This window comes from Ornithodoros turicata, chromosome 1 (genome assembly GCF_037126465.1).
Source record: "Ornithodoros turicata isolate Travis chromosome 1, ASM3712646v1, whole genome shotgun sequence".
Taxonomy (NCBI): domain Eukaryota; kingdom Metazoa; phylum Arthropoda; class Arachnida; order Ixodida; family Argasidae; genus Ornithodoros; species Ornithodoros turicata.
Window position 1 is genome coordinate 26,513,641 of NC_088201.1, and position 27,367 is coordinate 26,541,007.

The window sequence follows — 27,367 nt, forward strand, 5'->3', positions numbered from 1 at the left end:
TTCGCACCTTCCCATGAAGCGGGGCGTGCGTTACGATAATGCGTATTGTATACGCCATGACAATTTGTCTGTGCGCAGGGGAGAGGAAAAAGTTTGGAGAAACCGCGTGACGAAGTGTCTGTCCACTCACAAGGCAACAATTCGTAGCCGCATGGGTCTACAGAAGAAACCAGGTGCGCCTCAACCTTGAAATTATTTGGCCGCCCTTATTTGGGACCAATCAGGTCGCTCCACGGGCAGTAGGGAAGAGAGTGAAACCAGGGAGCTGCGCAGAAAGCTGACCTACTTGCATAGGGTATCTGTGGGGATTATCAATAAGGCTGACAATGAGGAGCGGAGTCTCCTCAAACGGGGTCCAATCATCGCGGGAGATCACTTGAGGGGACCAATCCGAGGCCTCTCCTCATTGTCGCGCTGGAGAGGGAGAGCGTAACTTGCGCTTTTCTTTCTCTCATATATCACGAACGACGCAACCGATGAATCCCGCTGAATGAATGTTCGCACCTTGGTGCTCCTTTAATGTATCCCGTTATAAGATTGAGGATGTTTTCGGCCGGCGATTGAGCCATTGATACCAGTGCGGCGATGCTCTAGCCATGGTCTTACATTTGCACAAAAAAAGAGGGGGATTGCAATGTAACGGCATATTTCTTTGTGCGCAGCGGCTATAGGATACATAAGGTACAGGTTGGCTTACTCTGCATTCCGTGCCGGGTCTCGTTTCGAAATTGAGCCAGTTTTGATTGACTCTTGTTGAGACTGGTGCAACGTTAACGTATCTGCCCCTCCGAGGGTTTGGCCTCCGCCGTGGCCTCTAAACACAGATGACAGCGTATAGCAACAATTCACATTCCAACTGTCGGAGATGACTCGCAATTTGTAACCCACACGGTACGAGAGAAATAAAATAGGGAATCCAAGCTGACAAAACCACTCAAAACAAAGGAAACCACGGTCATGCTTTCATAAGTTATACTGCAATCATTAATCGGAAGCAACAAAAGGTAATACGTATCACTTTTAGACAAGAATGACAATTTTTGACCGATTTATTACCGATCACAAAGTTCAGCATGTAATTCAGCTCTCCCGACGTCAGCGCCCCCTAAAGCCCGTTCCGAGCTCCCAGTTCTGGAACGCGGGTAACCAACAGCGAGAGTTAACGAAGATGAAGGAGCCACAGGCCCACAGCGAACACCGTACATAACGCTGCTGCTACTGAACTTCGTCTTCCTTTGCCTTTTGCTTTGTTGGATTAGCAGTCCAGTGTTGCACGTAACGCCGTTACCGTAAGCGATACGATCGGGAAAGTGTTTCAGTTATAAATTTATGCTATACGCGATCTCCGTATAGTCACCGATGCTTAGTGCCCCCACCCTTTCTTCACACTGCAGTATTGTACGTAGAGCCGTTAGTAGCGGCGCTACCGTATCCGTTACTTTTTTCGGTAGCGGAGTAGAGATCGCGCTACTTTTTTAAACCGGTAACGAAAGAAGTACTTCCGCTACAAATTTGCGGTAGCGCAATCTTTGAGCGCTACCGCTACTTTCCGAGCTGGGGTTCGCGACAACTCAACTTGGACCTATTATCAAACCTCCACTCTGCCTGCCTTCGATCAAGCTGCCCGATATCACAACTCATTCTGGGACCAGGCAAATAGCCGAAAGGAGGGCACAGAGGCCGTTACCTAGCAAAGAGGATGTGTCCTCCACGTGTTCCCTATTTGGGATGAACCTTCTTGAAGATTTGGTGCATTGTCGGAATTGTCTGCAAACTGACGTCACTCCATTCTGGAGCCGTCCTCGCTAGCTATGAGTCATGACATTCCACATGATATTGCACCACGTACGCTCAGGTGCTTGACAGTTGCAATTTCTTGTCCGCTGCAATGGAGGGACCATGGCCTGCTACAGTACAAAACAGTAGCGTGGTGTTTAGATGTCTACTGTGCGCCTCGGTGGGAAAGCTTTATCTGTGCGCCAAGGAAGTCAACGTCCAATTTGAAAAAGCACACCATGGTATGTTTACTAAAATCTCGTTCCGGGCAATCCGAGTTCTTTTTGTGACAAAGCTGTTGAGCCTTTTATAGGTAGACTTGCTTTGTGCTTTATTTGCTTTAGAAGAAGAGAAAAAGATATGCAGGATACCGAGTGGGCTTTAGTAAATCTGTAAAAACGGTTTTCAAAGTTTTAGCCTTCAGGCAACCTACGTGTAACCTCCATTGGACGTCGATTTATTATTTTGAGATATTGTTTTATTTGATTATTTATTATTTTAAGACGTTTGAAGTACGTCATCAACGATGCTGTTTGTTGATCTCCTAAAAAGTAGCGCATGAAGTATCGCGTTACTTTTTACGGGTAACGGTAGCGGTATTCCGCTACTTTTAGGTACGTGTAACGATATCGGGATTTCGTTACTTTTTGCTCAGGTAGCGCGTATCGGTATTGCGCTACCTTCTTCGGGTAGCGGGTACAACACTGCTTCACAGGTCATACTTCTTACTTTTATTCATTGTCACTGGTCCGCCTAGCGCGGACCAGTGACGAGGACAGCTTTCCGAGCGTTCACTGTGTTTTCAACAAAAGTGAACATAGCAGTTCCCTCTAGTGCTTCAGCGGAACGTCTGTACAGTGTCTGTGCAGACACGCTTGCAGGGAAGCGGTTCGGATGACAGGCGAAAACTTTGAGCGCCAGCTATTGTCCTAAAAGTCAACCAAAGTGTCTAAGCTGCATAAGAAATATTCGGCTTTTTCTTTTTTTTTTTGCAAAAACTGTATTCTCCCAATTCGCTATCATGCAAGTGGAGTGTTCACGTAAGCGAGATTTCGATGTTGCAGATTTCACGCAACTTCTTATTTTCAGCAAAAGTATCGGGTGACTTTTTTTTTGACTCCGTCACCTTAAAACAGAAGTATTCATATTGGTATTTCGCTACTTCTTACTCAATTAACGAGTATCGGTATTGCGATACAAGATTCCAGTAAAGGGTACAACACAGAAAGCACTGAGGCTGTCAGTTGGTTAGGCTCTTACCCTGACGGGAATCACGTTGCACGTATACCTTTCTGACGCCTGCTTGCAGGTTCCAAAAAGGCTGAATTAGAGATACATGTACATGACTATACTACAGAGCGTGCAGTAAACAGCTATAATCAGGTGTGTGTGCGAAGACTTTCCAGGCGGATGTCGGCACAGTTCCCCCTGAAGTCGGCCCAGGACGCATACTAACCCCCTGTTCCCCCACACCTTCCTGCTGTCCTCTCTCCACGTCTGTACGTCGCTCATAGCCGCAGTTGCTTCGCGGCGCTAACATGGAACTTAAAAAAAAGGTATGTGTGTGCGCGCGCTTGGTGTCAATGAAGGCTGGAACAGCTGCCCAGTGCTTGTATGGCAACGTTTGAGTTATAATATCCTCGGGTGAAGTATATACATATCTAGAAATATACGTGTGTAATGAAATATGTATCAATAATTGCGCTTGCAGGCTTTTGCACTACCCCTTCCACTGTCGCAGCACGGTTGGGTTTATATTGGACGTGGTGTAATAATGGTTGCAGAACTACGCTATTTACACACTTATAATCGGTTGGAAATGAAATGACAACGAAATGACGTTGACCACCAAATGTATAGCCATCCAAAATGCATTTTCGCAGCTTGACTCGAGAATTAAAATCCGCCAAGGTCGCGAAAACTTTGAAACAGCTAATTAGTCTGGTTGGTTGAAATAACTAGCTTTCGCGACGCAGGAAATAAAGGTGATACCAAACGCAGAAGGAATTCATAAAAAAAATGCATAAAATCTCAACTTTCGTTGAAACCTGCTCTCACGGCAACAAGACGCCTTGCGCGTGTCGAGAACATGATTCCGCAGTATAGGCTACAACTTTTTGATGAGTTAGATAGACGTCGGAAAGTCTCTGGCGACTTTTATTGAACGCACGAATTGAGGCTTTGGCGTAATTGGTCCATTAAGTTCCGTGGGATTTGATAGTTATATAAAAGGGCTTTTAAGCCCACAAAAACTAGATGACGTTTTAGGTGGTTTCGGGAACGGTTGAACGAGGTTGATGATTGTCATCTTTACAGCAAATGCCAATCAAAAGGGAATGCAGTTGATTCGCAGATCAGCCATCATTTGTAAACTGCCTCTACAGGAACTCGTCAGAGAGCGCGACACGGTGCAACCAACTTCCGTTACGATGCAGTTCAAACATTTCCATCAAAAGTCGATTCAAACGATTGAGGTCTCCTATTCTAATGTGCGCCTTTCTTTTCTCTTTATCTCTCTCTCTTGCCAGGCCAGAGATAAGCGAGCTACTTAAATGCGGCATCCACTGAGATGATTCTTATCCCCCGTTCTTTTTATTCGTTCATTCGATAATGAAACGACAGCCGGATCACCTTGAAGCTGTTTTTCTCAATAAATACGAGTATCTGTCAGGTATGAAATGCCATTGGCAAATTTGTGTAACCTGAATAGCGATGAAAGAACCAGCGGTCTACAATAGGAAGGCAAACCAGGCAGACGCGTTGATGCAAAGGGAGAAAAAAAATGAAGCAACAAGCAGCACTTTGCATCCCCGCCTCTTGCAATGTGGGAGACAATAAGCATAGGCCGTCTTTTTGTTACACGAGGAGTAACGCAAAACTGTAAAATGAGCGTCAGAGCGCAAGGGGTAATATTCCTAGCGTTGAAGGTGACCCTGCAGGATACACTTGCCAAGGAATGAGTTGATTGCGTGACGTTCCTTCTCATGTGTTTCCTTTCCTTGGGGACGAGCTTGACAATGCGTTTGCTCCATTTCTCGCGGCTGCACGGATATTAGCTGACTACTCTTAAATAATAAGCAACTTTCTTTTCTTTTTTTCAGCACTACTAAGAATGACAGATAACCCTACGGCACTTTTCAAAGCGGCTGATTAATGTCGAATTTCAAATATTGCGAGTGCTCTTAAGGCCAGGGTCCAGACATCGTGCACCACTTATAGGAAACAATCAACAGTACAGCAAGCAAAAAGAAAGAGAGAAGGGGAAAGAAAAGTTGGTGGTTCGAAGCAGTTGAGAAATAACGAAGATGCACAAATATATTTCGCTCGAGAGTTACTGGTTCAGATACGGCAATATTATCGCGTACACCAGGTGAAAAGTAATGTTGACCCTCCAAAGTATATTACTGTTACCTCAGTTGAACCTCTTTTCAGTATTTTTGCTGCAATGGCATCTAAATACCCGCTGTACTTGCCAAAGAAAAGTCAGGACCGTATCGCAATTTATTGACCACAGGGAACAGAAAATGCACGTGTGTCAGTGGAACGGACAGTTACAATATGAGGCCCCTTTTCCATCACACAACTCTGACATGGACTACGACTTCAACTGGAGAGGTATATTCTTCCTGCCTCACATTATTTTCAACAGTACTCATTTAGCGGCACAATAATCCCAGTTTTATTTTATTTTATGTCTTGAGCTATTGAAGAGAGAATCTAATCTCTCGAGAAGAGAATAGAGGCAGAGAAAGTAATTTTGAAATATTTGCATTGGTGATAAAAATATGGTCTTCCAAAGCAGGAAGGATGTTCGCCTACCGAAATCCCGTATTAATTATGCACATTATTTGTCATCTTTGTTCTTCGGTCGACACATAGAAATCAGGATGTAACAGAACATTTTGACATTACATCGCCGAATCCCAAACTTGCAACACGTGCAATATTCCTCCCCGCGATATATATATTCTGCCGTGGACCAGCGACGATACGACCCAACATTCCTCGATGTCCGTACGCCTTACCTACCAGTTTCTTGCTTTTGTGACTGGTTACACTCCCGTCCGCCATCAGATTAACCTAGCCAAGCTCCCCGCAACCAGAGCCAGTATCGCAACTGACTGGCACAACAACGACATCCTTGTCAAGGACGCACCGCCGGCTGCTCTATCCGTGACGTCATGGAACAATAAACCCCGGCGCCGCCAAACTACTTCTTTTTTTTTTTTTTCTTCTTCTTCTTGGCTTGCGGGATTAGCGGGCCTGGGGTTCACGCTGAGAATGTCGCTAAGTTATGCTATCTTGCAGGTGCTGGGTTCTACAACGTCACTTGTATTGCTGTGAATAGCGAGTGTCACGTGTAAGGCAGCCAGTGTCGAAACCAGCGGAGTAACGAAATTTATCTTTTGCACGTGCTGGCTTCGTCAGCGCTCATAATACGCTGCGACAGGAAAGAGGGTAAAGTTTGGAGAAGTCACGTGACGACGTGTCTATCCACTCACAAGGCAGCAATAAGGCGGTATTCGTGGACAGGCATGGGTCCACAGAAGAACCCACGTGCGTCTCACCTTGAAATGTTGCCCCCTTGTTTGGAGAGGGACCAATCAGGTCGCTCCACGGGTAATGGGGGAAAGAGGGAAACTGGAGGGATGCGCAGACAGCTGAACTACTTGCTTTGAGTAGTAAGTGCCAACTGCGAGGTAATCAGTGCCGAAGCCACGTGCACGACAGATTGAAGTAACGAAATGTTTTTTTTTTTTTTTTTATGCGGGTGTACCTCGAAATAAGGTGATCGAAATCCCCACTGCAAAATAAACTACTGGAAATAAACGTTATTTGACTATAAAATGCACAGTCGCGCGCGGGAAACTGCCAACAGCGAACGTAGACTAACCTGGACATCAAAATGCAAACACCGAACTGGAACTAACCTAATTATAAACTAACCAACGTGGTGTTCCGTCGTGTCTGCCCTGCTAAGCCTAACAGCCGCTAAAATTTGGCTTTCGTTCGCTAAAACGACTTGGACCTCCCCTTGTTATTTTACCAACCACCAACCAACCAACTTGGACAGACTTCGAATGCCCGTGAATTTGGTGTTTTTAAACACGGCATACCATGATTGATTGATTTTAAAAGAAAAATCAATCAATCATACCATGTTACGAGGCATTCTCCTTGATTTTCCTTGTTTCGAGAACGGGAATTTCCAGATCGGGAATATCGAGGTCCACCCCTTTGTACGCGCTGGCTCCACTTGGAATGGGAGATATTTTTTTAAAGTACGTGTTAGCGCTGCGAAGCAACTGTGGCTGTGGCAGGTGTACAGTAATCTCTAGCGCAACCTTGCGGCTCTACCCACTCAACCAGCCATGCCACTGGTTATGATATATGTAGTAAGTGGGTGCCACGTTCGAGGCAACCAGTTTCGAAAGAGAAAAGAGACTTGGCGTGTACAGGGCCTTGCCTTTCACACAGCAGTTCCACCACTTACAGTATTGCAAAGCGTAGGGAATGGGCAACGATAGTTACGAATGCTTTCAAATTCCCCTGACCCTCTCGAAATAAATCCCGCTGCTAAACCGAGTCTAAAACACGTTCTCAAAATGCCACTCCAACCCGTAAAAGACTCCCGAAAAAACGGCCGGGGAAGGAGTTCCAAAATCGACCGCCAGAGGAAAATAATGATAACAATGCCCATAAACTGAGAAGGAATTCTTCGGAGGATTCTCCCCCTCCTTGCCAGTCTTTTTCTTTCTACTATTATTTCCAGTCTTGCGCAGCGGGGTGCACCACCTGTCAGGCTATCTTTTATTTATTTACTTCATAGAGGCGCACGTTCTTTCACGCTACAAACGGAATCCGTCTCACAGGGGGTTGGCAACCATTGTTCGGTGAGTGCCAGCAGCAATACCGCAAAGCGGACCACGACCTGCAAGAACTTGGCTGGCGATACAGCGAGGATGTAGTGCCTTGACTCATTCCTTCTCACCCCCTTCCCTCTAGCGAACAAAAATAAAACTTGAGGTCACGTGGCCCTACATTGATTTGCGCTGTGATTTCCTGTCATGACGAATTCCATTGGCCAAGCTAGATCAAAGTTTTGTTTCGGGGAGGTGCACGGGCGTTCGCATGATTTCCTCCCGGGGAGGGCAAAGAGTTCCAGTTACCGGGGCGGGGCGAGGGGGGTGCTAGCAACCAATCGACACTATACGACAGAATGACGGCAATCGCTCTGATATGCAGAGGATCCGGTGAATAAGATTCAGATTCTTATGACGACCTGCGAGTAAAGAGCGGACAATTTCCACAGGAGGTCTTGGACCTCCAGGGGAGCGTCCCCCACCCCTTGCCTCTTCTCGGAACGCCCATGGGAAGGTGCAAAAAAAGTTCCGTTGGCAGAACCAGGTCGGACGCGAAATGTTCCACTGGCGCAACAAATGAGGGCCAGTAATGTCATATAGGGTACTACCACGGTGGTACTACGCACGAGTACTACACTGGTTAGTAGGTCGGAATTCCGAGGAATCCTGGAGTGGCTACGTCGCTATGTGCATGGCGTGGTCGATTCAATCAGAAGAGGGAGTGAGAGACTCGGATTGCAACGCTTTGCACACGCGGAGGGCAGATAACATTCCATTGGGGACGCAAACCGTTTTGCTGCCACCGGGAGTAGGCACTTGACCCACGCCCGCCGTGGGTCAAAGTTTGCTCTCTCAATGGACTTCGACATTAGTGTATCCGAGAATGGACCACACTGTGTTGGCAGAAGCCACTGAGAACGTGAAATGAAAGAAAAGAGTGAAAGGCAGTTATGTGGCAACGAAAGAACTATGGGAAGAAAATCGAAGCAGGAGAGAGCGGAAAACTTAAAAAGCAAAAGAACAGAGCAGGCGATTTCCTAGAAGGCGACCGCTTTCCTCGAAGCCATACGCTGAATGTGAAGGATTAAAAAAAACTGTCGACAGTTTAATCTCCTTCTTCTCGTTCACCGGTATATGGAATCGATTTGCGGACATCTTGCAGTATCATATGAAATGCTGTGCAACTAAACGAAAAGAAAAAGAAATGATGGGGCGGATACAGCGCATCGGTGTGCGGTGTTGCTCCGAGAGCACGACACATCACGGCGCGTTCCGCTTGAACAAAGGAGTAACCTTGTTTTCAACCGAGCGACATTCCAGAGAATGCTCCAGCGGAAGATGTGAAAAACGTCACGTAGCTTTCTGCTGCCCCGTAATGCCTGTAAGCGCGAGGGCTCGACGTCATATCTTTTCGTGCACTGTAACCGTGGTGAATATCATGCGGTGCAGCCACAAGATATTCCATAGCAGATGACAGGAAAAGACGCACAGGGCGTCGGCTGCTAAGTGCGCAGTACGCCACTCCAGTCCCGATATTGCGGCACCCTGCGAATGCTCAACGTAATATGCGGCGTAACTTCTGCTCCGTGAGCAGCTTTTTTCTTTTTTCTTCCACTAGAATATTCGGTGGGAACGTCGCTGGTGTGGTTATACGGTAAAAGGTAAGCGGGTTGGTCTAACGGTGTGGCGGGTTTCTGTAACAGGTCCCTGACATCGAGGGGGTGCAAACACGGCGACGCGGAGAAACTCCACCGTGTCATCAAACCTGGGAATGGGGAGGGGAGCTGGGCTGTTACCCTCAACACAGTTCAAATGTAGTTTTAAATTTTCCAAACGTTACGTTTTCGTTTCACATATTTCAAAATACAGTACGCAACTTTCTTTCGTTGCACATCAACACTCAAAGGGAGGAAGACACGTTTCACGCTCGTAACGAAAGCGGACATTTATTTGTAGGTCAGATGTAAGTGACGTCGTTGTGCTGGATGCCACCGGCAACGCTGCTATTCGCACAGAGTTCTGGTGATGTAATACCCATTATAGCCCAATTTCCTACGTTCCATATTCTCGCCAAAGACAAAGACTCCTGGGTACGGGATTGAACCGCTATCAGAGGGCATGCAGTGGACTATCAACATTAATGGGATTTTCGTAAGGGATTTGTGACGGTGGAAATTTGTAGTTAACATTGCACTGCACACTGTATGACACTCGACTGTCTGCCGTTTTTTTCCCCCATTCCTTTATTCCATAATGATCATTTTACTTACTTTATTTCATCTTTAACAGAACTGGAGTAGCTGGCTCTCTTCATAAGCGTCACACGCTCCATTTCATTTTGCCATGCACGAAGCCAAACCAACTACAAACACTTTCGCCAAAAATTTACCCCAATTGTGGACTAGGGCCTTTCAGGGGGACACTGTCTTCCTTGTCCTACGTTTCCGTATAGCCCATATTTGAGTAAGGGGATCGTCTTTAAACCATATTGAAAGGATGGACAAGTGTGGAATATACTACTTGCGTGTCGCCGCTTTCGTTGTGGAGAAAATAAACGAATGAAAAAAAAAAAAAAAAAGACAGCACACTCTAGCAAAACGTAATTATTAAGTGCAGCAGATATGATGTCATTTTGAGATTAAAAAAACCGTACAATGTTAATATTTCAAAACGGGAAAAAGTTCCATGTTTCATTAGGGTGATAAACTGGGCAAGTTGGTGTCGTTCTTGCATGATGGACTAGCACTATAGGTAACGAGGACAGACAGAAGGAGAGAACAGAACTAGGTGCTACTCATATTTCATGTCAAATTTCGCGCGTTAGGCTGGGCGCTACAGGGTAGGCTTTACTGGCTTGACTATGGCGGGCTGGTTAGAATACGGTAATTTGAGCAGGATTTTTGGAATACACGTGCCCTCCCCTACACTCGACGACAAACGAGCACAAAAGAAGGCACCCCACCACCCAGGAGGGCAACCGTTCGGGACATCGCTGCAAAATTGGAGCGGGCACAGAAGGTCTAAGCACCCGCTGAAAAGGAAAATACGGGCACCTAGGAATGTCAAAGAGTAACAACAAAAAGGAGTCACATACTTCGCAGGTGCGTAAAGGCCAACCAAAAAGCGACGACTGAAACCAACACAGAGACCCCTCATCTCCGATGCACCGTCACGTTGCTTTCAGGGGCATTATTATAATAACGGTGCAGCCACCCGGATATCGAAAGAAAGCGAAAAAGACACGCGGTACCTTTCGACCATTGAAGAGGACGTCGGACTCCTCTAAGGTTATACCTAAGTATTCCAGGTGGAGGGTCACATAATTCACACGGAGAAGTGTAACAGCTAAAATGAGTTTAAAAAAAGAGAAGAACGGTATCAACAATGGTGCGGGGCGGTGGGGGCGATGTGAAAACGGTTACGTGGAGGGGTAGAGCCGCATTTTTTACGGCCCAGTGGCGGTGATCAACAGATGCGCGCCGTCTTTTCTTCCCGTTTTTATTAGTCGACGTTATTCTGGTGCAAACGTCCCCACAGAACGATGGCGATCTCCCCCCCCCCCCCCCGTTAAAATTTAAGACGCCAAATTGTCCCGTATTGTGCAGCTCTGTAGAGAGAAAGACCGAAACGCTAGCTTTTCTTTCTTATGTGAACGGTGGACTGAGGGTGAGCAGTAAAGCACGCTGCTACGCGCGCATAAAGGATCGCCATGCGGTTGCAATACACGTTGTACTGTATCCCAAAAACTTCTCGATCGTGATTGGTCGATCGCCTATTGGAGCGAGGTCAGACTTAGGGAGGCAGCAATCGTCTTCATAGCGTGACCTATGCGGTAGGATGTTCTCTACAAGTGTTTTCGATTTGGCTGCACTTGTTCTGGAAGGTTCCGCGAATGTGCCGTAAGCGTAGCAGTGACGGTTCACACATTTCAATTGCAGCTTCGACACTAGCGCTCCGAGTCCGCGGTCGTTTCCAAGACGCAGTACAGAGGCACTCCGCAGACGTCGCCACCATATCGCTCCTTGTGCTCGCCCTGTCGCTTTTCGTCTTTCATAATGTTGCAAACATTTTGCAGACGGCTGTGGTATCCTTTCATACGCCGTCGCTGCAGAGTCGCATACGTTCGCTCGACGCCCAGTTGCACTTTTACTGCGCCTCTTACCACCAAGTGCAGGCTGGCCGTGAACTTGTCCGAAACAAAACGCGGAATTTTATAAAACTAATAGGAGAGTGCACAGGGCGTGCGCAGCGATGAAAAAAAAAAAAAAAAAAACGAATACGAAAGTACTGCTGAACTGTTGCAGCGAGTGTAGTCACGTCCAAGAGACCTTGTCTATGTCCTCCATGACAACACACACACATCACGGAGCTCTACACGCAGAAACACTATAACGTTTCTGGAGCGATTCCTCAGCGAGGCTTGCTGCAATCGTTAGAAGAAAGTACTTTCTAGAAGCACATATGACTAAACAACATGTACATGACTGACCTGGCACTCGCCAGGCAATGTCCGTCCCCGCAAAGAAAATCTAAAGTGATGAAATACAATGCAAGAGCGCAATAACTACGCAACAACTACAGAGGGACACGTCATCTGATAGAGCCGAGCCTAAGAACAGCCGTGCAGGGCTCGACACTAACTCCCAGAGTTCGAGGTAACTCGTTACAAGTAGCTCGTTACTGTAACTAAGTTCCTTTTTTCGGTAACTTATAACTTAACTCGGTACTTTTACGCCGTGGTAACTTTCAGAGGAACTCGTTCCTTTTTCAGGTAACTTTGCCAAAGTAACTTTGTGGTTCCAAGTTACTTTTAATTCGCTTTTCACTCACGTCCACATATTTTCTTGCTTTTACTCCGGTTCTTTCATGGCATTTTATGCCATAAAGCGTGATATTCAATCAATGGCAGTATCTATTCAGGAAGTAGGAACAGCTGCCATTGAAATGAAGCTGAACCATTGTGCGCCCACATGGAGTAAGGTGCGAAGCGTTCGAGCTGTTGGACATAAACGAAAACAATCTAAGCACGGTGCACTCCTCCGCAGGCAACTCAAGGTCAAACTCAACTGCTCGCGCGCGCTGCACCTGTGTAGTGCTATTTTGTGTCCGAAGTAGCTTGGAAGTAACTTGTTCTTTTTTTTTAAGTGACTCCGTAACTGCGAGTTACATTTAAGGCTGAAGAACTTCGTTATTAACTTAGTTACATTTTCCACACGATAACTTAACTTTAACGAGTTCTTTTTGACGGGTAACTTCTCGATCTATGCTAACTCCGCCTATCGCCCTTCTCTCTCTGGCGCAACGGGACATAAATGCTTACACAAGGTTCGTGTTGCCAAACCGTACGTTCTGTAGTGAGAGCACGTTCTCTATCGCTATTTTCCTGCAGAGCATTGCAGAAAACAGTTCCAGGCAAATTAAACGCACCCCCCGGTCGTCAGGTTGACGTTAACGCAGACCTGGCAGCTGCTCCTGCGTGAAGGTGAAATATCTACGGAGATGCATGTTATCTTTGACTTATCTTGTCCTGGACTTTTTCTGGTGGCAGCTCCTATCCTCCAAACGCCCATTTCCACCGACGTCCCAAAGCAACAAAAAGCTCATTTCCTCCGAAAAAATATTCGGAGCTTCTGGGCTTTCGGTTGATCTGGGCACGCGGGTGGCAGTGACCAATATCCCCCAAATGCTCTTTTCATCCGAGCGCCCACAACCACCGAAAGCAGGATACTTGAAAGGACACGCTTCCCCCGTTTAACAGGGAAAGGAGGAAGGGTGAGCTGTGCGGGTATCCAATGTACAGCTCGAAGCCACTTCGACTGGCGGAGCTAATGTCGGGGAGAGAGCAACCATAGCGGCTCTTACGAGAAATAGAGGCAAACTGTGTTTCGACTGTCCCACTGTTGCTGCTGGAGCGTCTGCCTTGCCATGAGCTGTTGACTCAGCATTATCCTCAGCTGTGGTTATCATCGCGATGTTTGTTTGTGTTTGCGGCGATTATGTGAATGTGTATGTCGGCTGATATCGCACGGATGCGATGACTTTATCTCATTCATACAGGCGAAGATAGTCGCGGTCGCTCAGTTGGGCATTTTCAGATTTGTGATGAACCAAATGAGGATGCACGGAGTCTAGTGGGAAATTTATTGGATTTGGTGTCCACGTTTCTGTGCTAATGAGATAACAGCATCGCATCCGCGTGATATCGGTCAGCATGCACCTTTAATCGCCTCAAACCCAAACAAACGTCGCGATGATAACCACAGTTGAGGGTAATGCCGAGTCCACATCTCATGCCAAGGCGGACACCCTCGCAGCATAATGGCGAATTCGGGTGATCATTTCGTGGCAACTTTTTTTCCAGATCCTGAACAGTCATGTTCGTTTGGGCGAAGCAAAGCAACCTCGCATGTTCGCGTGGCGCTTTCCGAGCGCCCAGAATTTGCCAGCTAGGATGTTTTTCGCGCGGTCTCGAAACTATCGAGCAGCGGGTTGCCCAACTATATCTGGTGTCGTCAAATCCGCACTGCAACGGTGACGAGTGCCCTCATTGGCCCGCACGTCGAAGTTCACGTAATTTAGCAGACGACGGAACCCGAAGACGGGCGACCGCGATGCCCCTAGCTTGATCCAAGTGTACGAACTCTGCCCTGCTTCAAAAGGGATGACGCGAGCCTGATCCTGATCCTAAAACCGCTAGATCCCTGGCACTCGTGTTCGGGTGGCAACTGTCACGTGATCCAGCTCGGGAGCCGACCTAGCAATTTCCGAGCGCTAGGCCGTGTTGCCATAAAATGACCACCCGAATTCGCCATAAGTAGGACAGTGGAAACGTTATTTCCCTGTATTTCTCCTAAGCGTCGCTAGGGTGGCTCTCTTCCCGATTCGACGGTCGAAGTCGCGTTCCAGTTAAGTCTGCCTCGAGCTGTGCTTCCTGCAGCTCACCAGAGAGGGTGACGTGACCCTAGCCATCATGTGGGTCCCTGAGTGCTACTCATCCGGTGCTCGAAATGTTCTGTAACGTGATGTAGCGGTCCCGCTGGCTTCTACAGCTTCTTTTGTTTCCGTGCTTAATAATTCTCCTTAGAGGTCTAGCATCTAGATCTCCGCGAGATGTAACAGATATGACTGATATAAAAATGAGAGCTGATGCACGGGATCTATATTAAAGAAGCCTGAGCTTGGGTGGGTAGAAATGACACGACACTCGGTGTGTACAAATGAGATCGCGTTCAAGAAGTGATCTGAACAGAGAGATATTTCGAAAATGAATTTTATTCGTATGCACGTTGCTCACGGGAGAATCACTATCTTCGGAAGCTTATGGAGGTCCGCGTCATGAGGCACGGAAGGAGAACATGATGGGAATAGTATGTCCTGTGACTGGAACATATAGCGGGACGGCGGAAAACACACAAACCTCAAGCGCCTTCTGAGGAGATTGACGGTTTAGATGATATGTTGGTTTCATGCATTCATACTGCTTGCAAGCTTTTTCTAGGGGTTGTTTCAGCCTGTTAATAGAGCGTTTTCTGAACGTCTGAACTGTATTAACAGAAAGCATTAAATAAAAGTAAAGGAGGAGGTCCTTCTTGTAACCTTTTTCGGGACCTGTGCCGTGGGCGCTTTGTTACTATTCGTTTTCCACTATCATGACCTACACAGTGCCTGGACTCCAGTCACTCATATGGAAAATATCTCTCTATTCGGATCGGATCACTGCTTGAACGCGATCGACATCAATAATACCTTTCCTTGGCAAACTTCACTTCTGAGTCAGTTGCAGGAAGTACATTGGATTCCCGCACACCCAAGAACCGCTCACCCTTCCTCCTCTCCCTGACAAACGGGGGAAGCGTGTTCTTTCAAGTACCCGGCTTTCGGCGGTTCCGGGCGCTCGGATGAAAAGAGCATTTGGGGGATATGGGTCACTGCCACCCCCGTGCCCAGATCACCCGAAAGCCCGGAACGTCCAAACATTTTTTCGGATGAAATGAGTTTTTGGTTGATTTGGGACGTCGGTGGAAATAGGCATACGACGAAATGTCATCGTTCACAGTTGTTATGGATCTGACTTAGCTAAAAACAACAGGACTGCTGTACGTGCAACATGCTCATGCAGTTGACCATCATGGGATGTTTTCTTAATCCTTTTAGTTATTACCTATATTCACAAATCACTCGATTCACAAAGTACAGTATTCTTAGATGTATGCATTTGGAGTTCGCGCTTAAAAAACAGATCACTATTCTGGCGTACAGTCTAAAAATGGGAAAGCCGACAAATCCTTCGCTGTTTCATACTCAAGTCCACGATATCGGAGTACCCGTATCATAGTATTCATGTCGGAATAATTCGTTCCGTTCTCAGGCGCCGAATCCAACTGACCCAATGTGGGTTCGGAATATTGAAAGAAGCGTAAGTGGTGCCTTGTCGCTAGTCTTATTACCGTGTTTTGACGGGACGAATAACTGTTGGTATCGTTAGCGCATGATCTTCCCTTTTGGGGTTGAACGGTTGTACAAGTGTTTGGGAAGCATACCGGAGCGGCACTATTATCTGGTCGTTTTACACGCACCTTTACACGCATCCGAAGGCAACGAGTGACACGCAAAAGCTCCATCGCCGATAAAATCTGCCGTGCCTACCTCAGAGCAAGCGCGCATGCGCAAACCTGAAAATCCTCTCTTGCGATCCCCCGCGATGCCGCCGAAGTCGACATCTGGCGCAGTCCATTTCTGACAGCCACTCGCACCCCCCCATCCTGCGTACTCTAGTATGTGCACGGCACCTGCCGTCTGCTACACTTTTTTTTTTTTTTTTCCTTTCCTTCTGGTTGTCCTCTCCCGCTGCTCAGCACGTGACCTTGAAATATATGCGTCACGCTGACGTCACTCTAGCGTTCGGGCCGGAGTGGAGTGCATCTGGGGATGATCAATATCTCAGGAGTTCTCATCCAAAGAATTGTTTGTGCGCGTAAGAAAGCGCGCATGTGCAGACGGGTTCGTCATGTAGCATACATACCGTGTCATTCCACCTCATGCACTCGGCTGCTTGTGCTCTTTGCGACGACAGTTGCAACGTGCCCATCGCGCTAATGACAACTGCGTGCGCGCTTACTGCACACTGCAGCAGCCGCATCAATCACTGTAGTGCTACTGCTACGGAGGTAGGAATCGGTCATTGGGTTCATTGTACAGTGCGAAGCAGTTGCTACCTAGGCGGGACTCCCTGGGTGTTTTGCTAATAAATTCTGCAAATTAATATACCGGAGGATTTCAATGCACTGCTCCTACGCTTTGATACACCTGATAACGGTACTCGCACTGCTATCCAATGTGCATCAGTTTGTAAAGGGAATGGGACGAAACTGGTCGGGTGGCGCGAATAATCATTGTAAAACCGAAGCGAATTCGAACCGAATGGTTATATAACCGATCCGAAACATGCGGCATCAATACGTGATATACTACATGCGCATATAGATCTTCGTATGAAGTAGCAACTCAGTTGTATATCTTCTCGTGCGCCTTTTCCAGGCTTACGGGTGATGGTGGTGTGGCCATTTCCGAGCGGTTTGCCTGCCTGCCGGGTGGCATGTTGCTCGGGGGGGGGGGGGGGGATGTGCGTCCTGGGCCGAATTTACAGAGAACTGTGCCGACAGGCTTACGCGTGCAGCTTCGGAACTATTCGAAATATGTAGTATTTTATGTTCGATACGCAATTCGAATCGAGTACACAATTATTGGTTTCAGGATTCGGAAAATCTGAATACATATTCGCACAGCCCTACACGAGAAGTATCGTTGCAAATCAACATTTATCGTCACTCACAACGCCATCATCATCATCCTGGCTTGTTCTTCCAACAGCAGTAGCATTGAAATGTGATACTCGGGCAAGGCGAGAGGTTGCGTCGGCGAGCCGATCATCACAAATTCGAATGTTGTTTGTCGAACTTGTCCGTGCAGTGCTCGAACTGCGACGTCTGCAGTCGCTATCAAAGCTGATCTTGTGGCTCAAGGACGACTGTGGACCGCGGGCGCCGGTACAATCAGCCAGATCAGACATTCTTTTTCTGGATTTTCTGGATTTAAAGGGGCACTACAGTGAAGAAAATTATCCCCGAGGAATGAAAGATGGTGTTACCTTGACATCGAGACAAAATGAACGTGATTCATCCATTGTGTCGTTCGTGATTTATGATCGATAGAAAAAACGCAATTTAAGGTTTCCGTCTTCTCTCCTTCTCAAGAAGGGCGGCAATGCGGAGCGGCCTGTCATTGGCTTCCTCAAACGATTCATCCAATCATCGCGGGAGGTTGTCTGAGGGGACAATCTCTGAGTAGACAAGTCTGACAGCCCTCTCTGCATTGCCGCGCATCTTGAGAAAAAGAGAAAGAGGGAAAGCGTAAATTGCGGGTTGCTCATAAATCACGAACGACAGAACCGATGAATCCCGTTCCTTTTGCATTGATGTCAAGGTAAAGATATATTTCATTCCGCGAGGAATTTTTGCACTTTCCTCCTTAAGTAGCCAAGGCCAATGAGGAATGAAGGGCCTACCAATAATTTCTATGTTGAGGATAAAAAGCTCCCCTATAAGGCTGTACCTCGAAGTGTAATCAATGTCAATGCTCTTTGCTTGCTACGGCGGCATGGATGCTTGGAGGGGGAATCGTGTTCCTGGGGTGACTTCACGATGAATTGAGCCAGTATTTGCCTCATAGCGCATGAGGAAAATCCAAGGACATCCAGACAGAACAGTAGTGATCTCAAGCGATAGGACCTATACTGACGAGAACTCCGAGAAAGAACAATACTACTACGACAGGGGTTTTTACGTAATTGCGGTAGCACAGTAGTGGAAGTTACGTTTACTCGGATTTCGTTTCTTAAAAAGTAACGTACTGGAATTCAGTTACTATTTTCACGACCTAGCTTTAACTATAACCTTGCAAACTTAACGTTGCTCCATGTTTAGTTTGGCAATAGCGTACTCTAACATCTACCGGTCTGGTAAACCACAGTTGATACCGTGAGGCAAACACAACAAAACCAAAACGGCTGAGAAAACGAGAAAACAAGTTCTTCAGCGCCCGGTACGTTCCCTTCCCAGGGACTACCTATAGTCGTGGCGCTGTCGATGTATCTTTTTCTCCCTACATTTGAGCACCAGAGGGCAATATAATGTTTGAAACATTGTATTAATAGTTTCTGCTCATATTCATGTCTTGCAATAATTATTTTCATAGTTCAATCCAAAACGCATGCGTTCACCTACAGATCCCAAGATGCCGTTCGTATAGGTTGAACGTGACTATCGTAACTTCTGACACGTATAGCCAACCCAATAAAAACACAAAAACTATCCGGGTCTTTCCTAAACCACAAGAACCTGTTGCCAGGACAACGGCGATGCACCCGCTTTGCATGGTGCTCATTGCTGTCCCTCAGTGTGAGAGAGACACACGGTTGCAGTAACGACCGCGTGAACTACCGGGCGCTGTCTGATTTTGTTTGTCATTTTGCTGGTCATTCGCCTTTACCCTCGTATTCCATTTAGTTATTTTTCGTCTCCAGGCAAGTTGGCAGTTGTTCAAATACATTCCGTTGCCTTCGCACGTTGCATTTTCTAGTATTTTCTTTTCAAGCCTGTCGGTTGAGCTACGGTCTGAGAATAAAGAAGGATTCTATCTGAACTGACGGAACCACAGAAGACCGATCTCACCTCAATACCGCTTATACCCCTCTCCTGGTACGTAGCTGAAGCTACAATGCACAGCATACTCACTATAGGCGCAACACTAAAGTGACTAAAGTTAAATTCGGTACAATTTCGAATGTTTCTTCCAACGATGGCAGGTCCCTTGGGTTCTCTGAGGTCAGGGAGAACCCTTGGAAGCTTTCACCGTGTGAAGAACTATTAGTTGAGTACAGATTCGAGATAATCAAATGCACCATATCGTGCGCGTGTCTGCGCAACTATATAGAATGGAGTTCGGTGGCGCCCATCCCAGCAGTGCAAGTCGTTGCTCCAGAGCACAAAAGGAGCTCGGAGAAGAGACATGCACAATTGCTTCCACATTCCCTGAACATAGTATGCGTGTACTTACCAGAAGTCTGGCGGCTGTGCGCAGCCAAGGGCATGGCCACGTTCACACTCATCCTCGGAACCGCCTTTACAAAGTCTGAATCCACTTTCAGCGGCGGATGCACTAATTGAGGTCCCGCTGTGCTCCTCCTTTACGGAGAAGCACCGGGCGAAGTCGTTTTGCTCCTCTCTTCAAACATTGTCGTTCCGCAGGCTTTGAAGCAATACTCCATAACGTCTGAACGAAATAGTCACGACACAGTGAACCGCAACACTCATTGCAATCACAGACAGTTGTCATACATATCCTTCTTGAGCCACATCGTATAGTCAGACACCTGAGACACTTTTGCACTGACAGGTAGGTGAAACACCGACCTCGTGGTCCCGCCGGAGGTACCGCCGACTCGCCACCCGACCAATCCGACTGGTCCCCTCGCAGTCACGTGCTCAAGAGAGAGCAGACTCGCACAGACAACAAACAGAGGCACAACTGCGGGTATACTGCCGGCGAGAGAAAAATAGGGGTAGAGCGAGAGGGAATGAAATACACACAACACGCACGTTTTTCGATACCCCTCTATGGAAGGGAGGGGTGTGCAGAGGGGTGCATTTTGAGGGGTCGCCTCAAGGCCGGAACTCTCGCAGGGAAGGGGGAATACAAAAATGACTCGTTCTGTTCCGCTCCGTTGGAGAGGTGTAAATATACAGAGTATATATGATGGTGTTGCTGCTTCATTACAAGTTGCGATACTTTTTTCATAACTGTGCAGGTGATACTGGCGAGGTTAACAACACTGTGCGGTGAAAGAATGATGCGTCGCATTGTTCCTCGCTTGGCTGCTCGCTTTAATGTCGTCTGCTTGAGGTCACGACTGCGTTTCTTTTTCTCTCGGAGGACTTTTAATGTTCTCTTCGAATCACACTTCTGCTTGTAGCCGCTTCGTGATGTACTTGACACCATGCATTTAATACCGAGGTCGTATAGAACAGACAGTGACAGAAGGTCGTATAGGTCCCCGCTCCTGCTTATCTTCACTTCTCCTTGTGTCAGATGTAGAAAAAAAAAAAGAAAAAAAAAAGAGACGCGCACTATTTGAAGCCTATAGATTCACTGCCTGCGTTCACTGAAAACGGGATATAAGCACTTATCGTACGTGCTGCTAATTTTCTTTTGATATAGCTCACCAGGGAATCTCTCCACGGATTTGCAATTCTTATTCGCTCCTACTCGCCATAGAACTCGGGACCATAGTGCCCACAGGGACACAAATGAACCTGCTTCTAAGCTTACTAAGGGCAGGAGGATTATGCGATTCGTGCTGTCTTCGTGCGCCTTCCACAAGTTTCGCAGGAAGGCGTAACTAACAAAGTGCTCCACATGCAAGCCAATCTGCCAATTGACAAGAAAGTTACACTCATTGCAGACGATTCACGGCGTAAAAGTGGAATGCAGTTCCTGGAAAGCGCCCTCGAGCGTACAGTGGTTATTTTCAGCACAACAATTCTCTTCGGAACTTTGCGCTGGATAGCGGTCACAGACTTGCCGGAGACATATACTGAATGTGCATGCCCCTCTACAAAGGCTAAGATAAACCCATTTGTCCTGTCTTCGTGGTTAAGATCAATCAAAGAGGTATTTCAATATTAATGTAGCATCGGTAACGAAAAGGTCATTGCAGAAGTTAGCGAATACAAATATATATTTGGGCTCACATTTAAAGATGTGCCGAGTGCGGTGCGGGTACCCGCGGGTACCGGCGCAAGTTTGTTGTTTGCGGGTACACATTTCCGTGTCATCGCGGGTTGCGGGTAAGGTGCGGGTAGACCTGCACTACCTCCGCGGATTACGCGGGCATACCCGCAATACCCGCAGGCGCAAAACCAACTCGTCAGATTTTGGTGTATGACCCGATTCATGGCGAACATTTGGGCCAAAATATTTTCCACGACCTTCCATATCCAATTCATCATCTCAAAATGAAGTTGTTGTTGTTGTTTGCCACATCTTTCGACACCAAGACTGGTACGCTTCGCATCAGTAAGCTGGCAACCATGTCAGCAGTGGCCACAGCGTCTGTCAGTTGGGAAAAGTGGCTCGCTAATGGACAGTGTCCTCAGCATCAATAAACCATTCCGTGCTGTCACGATCATATGGCTTAACTGAAACATGCGTACGCATTGGGCTGCGGGGTGACACTGGTTCGACACGGGAGGTGACACGGGTTCGAATGCCCGCACCGGCTGTGCTGTCTGGGGTTTTCCCTGGGTTTTCTGGCAGACTTTCCAGACAAATGCCGACACAAGTTCCCCTGAAGTCGGCCCAGGACGACTACTAGCTCCCCCCTGTTCCCCACTCACTCCTTCCTGCTGTCTCCATCTGTCAACGTCTGTACGCCGCTCATAGCCACAGTTGCTTCGCGGCGCTAACACGGAATTAAGAAAAAGTTCCATAGAATGTCTTTACGTAGTTCTCGGAAAGGTCGGGACGAAACTTTCTAACGCAGACCAAAACTCGAAGGAATAGGTAAATAGCGTGAACCGGGTGAGTTTTTTTTATGATGGAGAGATATGAACGTGAGAGCATTAATTCAGCTTGAGATAGCTCGCCAAGGCACACAGCGCGTCTGGATGCATTGAGACGCACACTCTCATAGCGCGCTAGTCGAACATCATCTCGAATGATATCATTATCTGCCCTGATTTGTTGAAAACGGGAGGCGCCACGCCTTTTATGACAATTATGAACACCATAAATGTCACAAAAAAGCCGTACGCCTCCCGTTTTCAACAAATCAGGACATATAACGATATCATTTGAGATGATGGTTGGCCGAGCGTGCTATGCGGTGAAATTCATTTCTAAGAGTGCAGGGTTATCGCTTCTGATTCGAAAAAAGGGGCGTACACCTTTTTGTGTCAATTTGGATACATAATTGACACAAAAAGGCGTACGCCTCCCTCTCTCCTCGAATCAGAAGCGATAACCCTATCAATCGTGGCAATGGTTGGCGCACAGCATGATATGCGGCGCGAAGTACTGTTTTTAGAGTGCATTGCACAGAACGGATGGCGTTAGCACTCCTGATTTGTGGAAAGCACGGGGAGTACGCCTTTTTGTGACAATTAGCATAACTGCATCAGTGTCACAGAAAGGCGTACGCCTCACGTTTTTAACCAATCAGGGAGCAGAATTAACGATGTCATTCGGGATGGTGGTTGACTAAGAGCGTGCTGTGAAGTTCTGTTTTCTGTTTCTGTTACGGCGAGCCCTTTCACCAGCACCACCGCCACCCATCTGTTTTTAAAATTAACAGTGTGATCCGTTCCGCCGCAGTGTCCCACTGTATTATGAGGTTATTTTACTGCAGAGTTGTTAGCTGCAATGACGCTGGAGATTATTGCTGCAAGAGAGGATTTCGCAGCACCTTGCAGTAATTTGAGACCATTTCTATTTCTTTCTATTGATTTTTTCTATTAGTTTCTATTGGCTCTATTTGCAGGAGAGCGTCCTCAATGGCGTAGAGATCTGCAGCAGTTGAAGACGACCTGGAGACACGGCTCGCACGGTGCCCTCTCGAGGATGGCACAACGAATTCACATGTTGACGACTCTTGTGAAGTGAACGCATCTGTAAATATGTAGATGCTATCGGCGATCAACTTCTTGGGATTGGATTGGAAAAAGAAAGAAAAATATGGAGAGGTTAGTCCCGACCCAGTCAGAACTGGCTACTCCAAAACGCGTTTCTGGGTGAAAAAATAGAGCCAGAAAAATGAGAAGAACGTTGTAGTTCATTCCGAGTATCCTGCTGTTTAGCATCCCAATGCACCAAATTCGTGGGACCCCATCAAGGCACCAAGCTGCGGAGACCTGTCAACCACCAGACCTTTCGCCTCGTCGCTGAGCACGGTAAACGAAAAGGTAGTCGCGGTAGGGGAGGTTAGTTGATGGAACGTAGTGTTCAACCAACTCTTGCATGACAACGTACAACGCCGTCCCGGTGAGCATCAGTTGCGAGTTGTCTCACAATAATGTGCAAACCTTCGTTATTGTTTATGCGTTTCTCTTTAAATCCTCCACCACCTTCTTTTTTCAGAGACTGTCCCCGCCCTAACAGTCGATCTTTCTCTCAGCTCAACGTGCTGAAGCTTCTTTATCAAGTCGCCAGTCAATCCGTCCTTTCGAAAATTCGAAAAATACGAGAGATACTCGAACAACAACAACAAATAAGTTAATGATAATGAATGGGGAAATTCGCCACTTAAGGTGCGGCCCACTACCCCAAGGCACAATGGGGCAGGATGTGATGTGTCCTGATGATGAGGTGATGAACGACGCTAAATAGGGATAGTCAGTGGAGTCAGTATGACATCAGAACGGTAGGCAAAACCACAGCACACAAAAATACACACACAGCACACAGGCACGCAGGCAGATTATAGGGTAGAGAGGAGACCAGTCTCGAGATCTCGATTGTCTCTCGTATTTTTCGAGTTTCTGAAGAGTCTGATTGACTGACTACTTGATAAAGAAGCTACGTATTGCTTCAGCATGTCGGGCTGAGAGTGTAGAAAATTGCAAGGGATCGAGCTGTTGGAAAATTATCCCGTACAGGGCCACCAGAAGGCACGATCTCCACACTTCTTGTTGCTTACACTTCCCCATCTTGAACTGAGTGTGATTACTGTAATGACTGCCTTATTTTGTTGTGAATGAGGAGTACGGTCCGCACTCTAAAAACAGAACTTCACCGCATAGCACGCTCTGCGCCAATCATTGCCACGAAAGATGGGGTTATCGTTTCTGAAGAGACGCCCTTTTGTGCCAATTTGTATTTCGATAATTGACACAAAAAGGCGTACTGCCCTTTCTCTTCGAATCAGAAGCGATAACCTTATCATTTGTGGCAATGGTTGGCGCACAGCGTGTTATGCGGTGAAGTTCTGTGTTTAGAGAGCGGGAGTGGGTGCACCATTTTTGGTCTAAATCTCGCAAAAAAAAATTATTTTCCGTGTTTCGCCCATTTCTCCACACTGGCTTCAACACTACAGGGGTAGCATACGACGGGGAAGACAATTTTTAAATGCGTTTTCGCTGTGCTTGGGGGTGCTTTATGCAAAATATTTATACTTTTAATTCAAATACAGGCGTGAAAAGCACTGCAGCTTGTTTTCGGCAAAAACCGCAGTTCTATTAAACGTTTAAACATTTTGAACAATTAGCATTTATATAATGAAACATTTTAACTTCCCCAGTGAAACATGAATCAAAAACTCGTTACCGTGCACCCACCGTGACGGCACCCCTTTAAATGGGGTGTCGTCAAGCAATGCAAAGCTGTAAGGAGCCTGAACATAAGCGGTGTTACTCAATGTTGCCATCTCGTGCCATCCTTTCATTGGCAGTAATTCGCGTGAATTCTGGCGTGACCGGCGCCTCATCGCCTATTGTGTGGCGACGGCACACAGCCCCTTTCGTGACACGTGACTGAAACGTAGCCTTGAACCCAGTTGAACGACCTTGAATCGGTGTGTTAACCGCCAACAGCAGTGACTTTCGACAACTTTGCTACACATAAGTTCTGTCCCCGTTGGTAGAATGGCCCCAAATGACAAACTTAATGGGAAAGGGCCACATGTTGTCACATTTTCCAACGTTGGAATTGGAATTTTTCACGATAAACTCACGGTGCCCAAATGATCGGACAAGTGTATCCATCGCAGCTGAAGTCATCAATAAAGTAGACCGACAGTTTCAGAATAGGGCACCAGAGCGTTTATTTCCTGCATTTCCTAATTCATTGACGCCGTTTGTCACGGACGGGCAAGAGACCTCATACTACACTCTAAAAACAGAATTTCACCGCATAGCACGCTGTGCACCAACCATTGCCATGAATGATAGATAGGGTTAACTCTGATAACCCTACACCTGGAACCTGGATGGCGCACAGCGTACTATGCGGCGAAGTTCAGTTCCATCATCATCATCATCACCACCACCACCTCTGTGCATGTACGTCCTGGAACCCTCGGCACCTGAGATGACCTGATACCGTACTGCAGTGGTTCCCAAACTTCGGCGCCCCGTGGCCCATAGAAAAAAAAAAAAAAAGAAGAAGAAGAAAAAGAAGCGACCTCGTCGCCCCCCCCCCCCCCCCCCCACACACACACACTAAAAGGTTAGCCAAACTGATACAATGACATTTTATTGGAGCTACATTCAGAGTGAGTTCTCTGCACCAAAAATGCCTTGCACAACGGCAGGAGCGCAGTGCCATGGAAGCATAGCTACCTCTCCCTAGTGGTTGGAGTGAGCCTGTTTTTTGGAGCATAGTTTCTCGAAACCAGAACGGTGCTTGACACCGCAACCCTCAGTCCAGGCTCGATCTTGAGCTGTGACCTGCTGTACTTTGTTTCGAGTGTCGCCACAGCGGCGAAGCGAAGCTCGCATAAGTATACGTTGTCGCAAACGAAAGTAATATTTTAATGGCTTTTCTCGTCAATTCGGGTATTCCGTGGCCAAAACTACCCCAAATTCTGGAAGTGTTTTTTTGGCGGAAGCCGCAACCTCAAACTTGAATATGAACTCAGGTTCATGAACATGCTCTTCGTCTGTTGTACGATATAAAACCATCGGGAAGAGATATCGTGCCAAATGGATCCCTGATCTAGCCATGTCTCTTGAACTGGCTCTTGGGGAAGTACTTCTCAAACTGAAGCTTGAGAACCGAGATATGTCATTTAATATAACCGAGGACTTGAGCTGTGCCACACGACTGTGCGCCATGCGCCACGAGTGCGCGGTGCGCCGTGAAGGCGGGGCGTTCGTGTATGCCGCGATAGACGCAGACGCTGTGGCCTTTATAGTGGGAGTGAGTGTTGTTCTCACGACATATATTTTGGCCTTCGTGCACAAGTGAAATCAGGCGTGAAAGCGAGGCTGTGTGATGCATCGAAAGCGTCGCGTACCCCGCATGCAAGCGCATTTATGAGAAACCTCCGGGTCTCCTGCCACGGGCTTCCTGGTAACGCAAAATAGCGGGCACGGCGTGGCATTTCTTTTTTTAACTTTGTGGGTCGCGACCCACAGTTTGGGAACCATTGCCGTACTGTCTTCTGATGTTTAGAAAACGGGACCTGTAGATTTTTTGTGGCACTTTGCATAAAGTACCTTAATTATCGCAAAATATTGCAGCAGTCCTTCGTCGTATCATAACGATATATGACTGTTGCACGATACACGCTCGAAATGTAACTTGGCCGCATAACATGCTCTGCGTCAACCGGATACAAATAGCATCCGCATCTTCTGATTTGAGGAGAGAGCGTTTTCTTCTTCTTCTTCTTTTTCACTTCTTTTTTTCTGGCGAACCTATACTTAAATTACCACAAAAAGGTGTTCGCCTCCCATTTTCAGCAAAATGATCAGGAATGAGTCTGATTGTGTATGACGGCATGTATCGAGCGGGTTGTGCGGTGAAGTTCTGGTTTTAGAGTGTACATCACACTCTAAAAGCAGAACTTCACCACCGTAACACGCCCCTATAGACAAGTGTCACCATCCCAAATCACATCGTTCCCTTTCCTGATTTTTTTTGAAAACGGGAGGTGTACACTTTTTAGTGCCACT

General features: G+C 47.1%; 1 protein-coding gene across 2 annotated transcripts in view; it reads right to left on the reverse strand.

Annotated features, from left to right (window-relative positions):
• Positions 1-27,367, reverse strand: part of LOC135377716 (ataxin-1-like) — a 142,469-nt gene that overhangs the window by 74,599 nt on the left and 40,503 nt on the right. Inside the window, exon 1 of one of the 2 annotated variants that reach the window (XM_064610332.1) lies at positions 19,755-20,046. The exons of the other annotated variant lie outside the window; for it this stretch is intronic. Within the exon in view, the coding sequence (XP_064466402.1) occupies positions 19,755-19,806 (52 nt within the window). The 5' untranslated portion in view covers positions 19,807-20,046. Of the gene's footprint in view, positions 1-19,754; positions 20,047-27,367 lie in introns of those variants that run through there. 2 annotated transcript variants of the gene reach the window in all.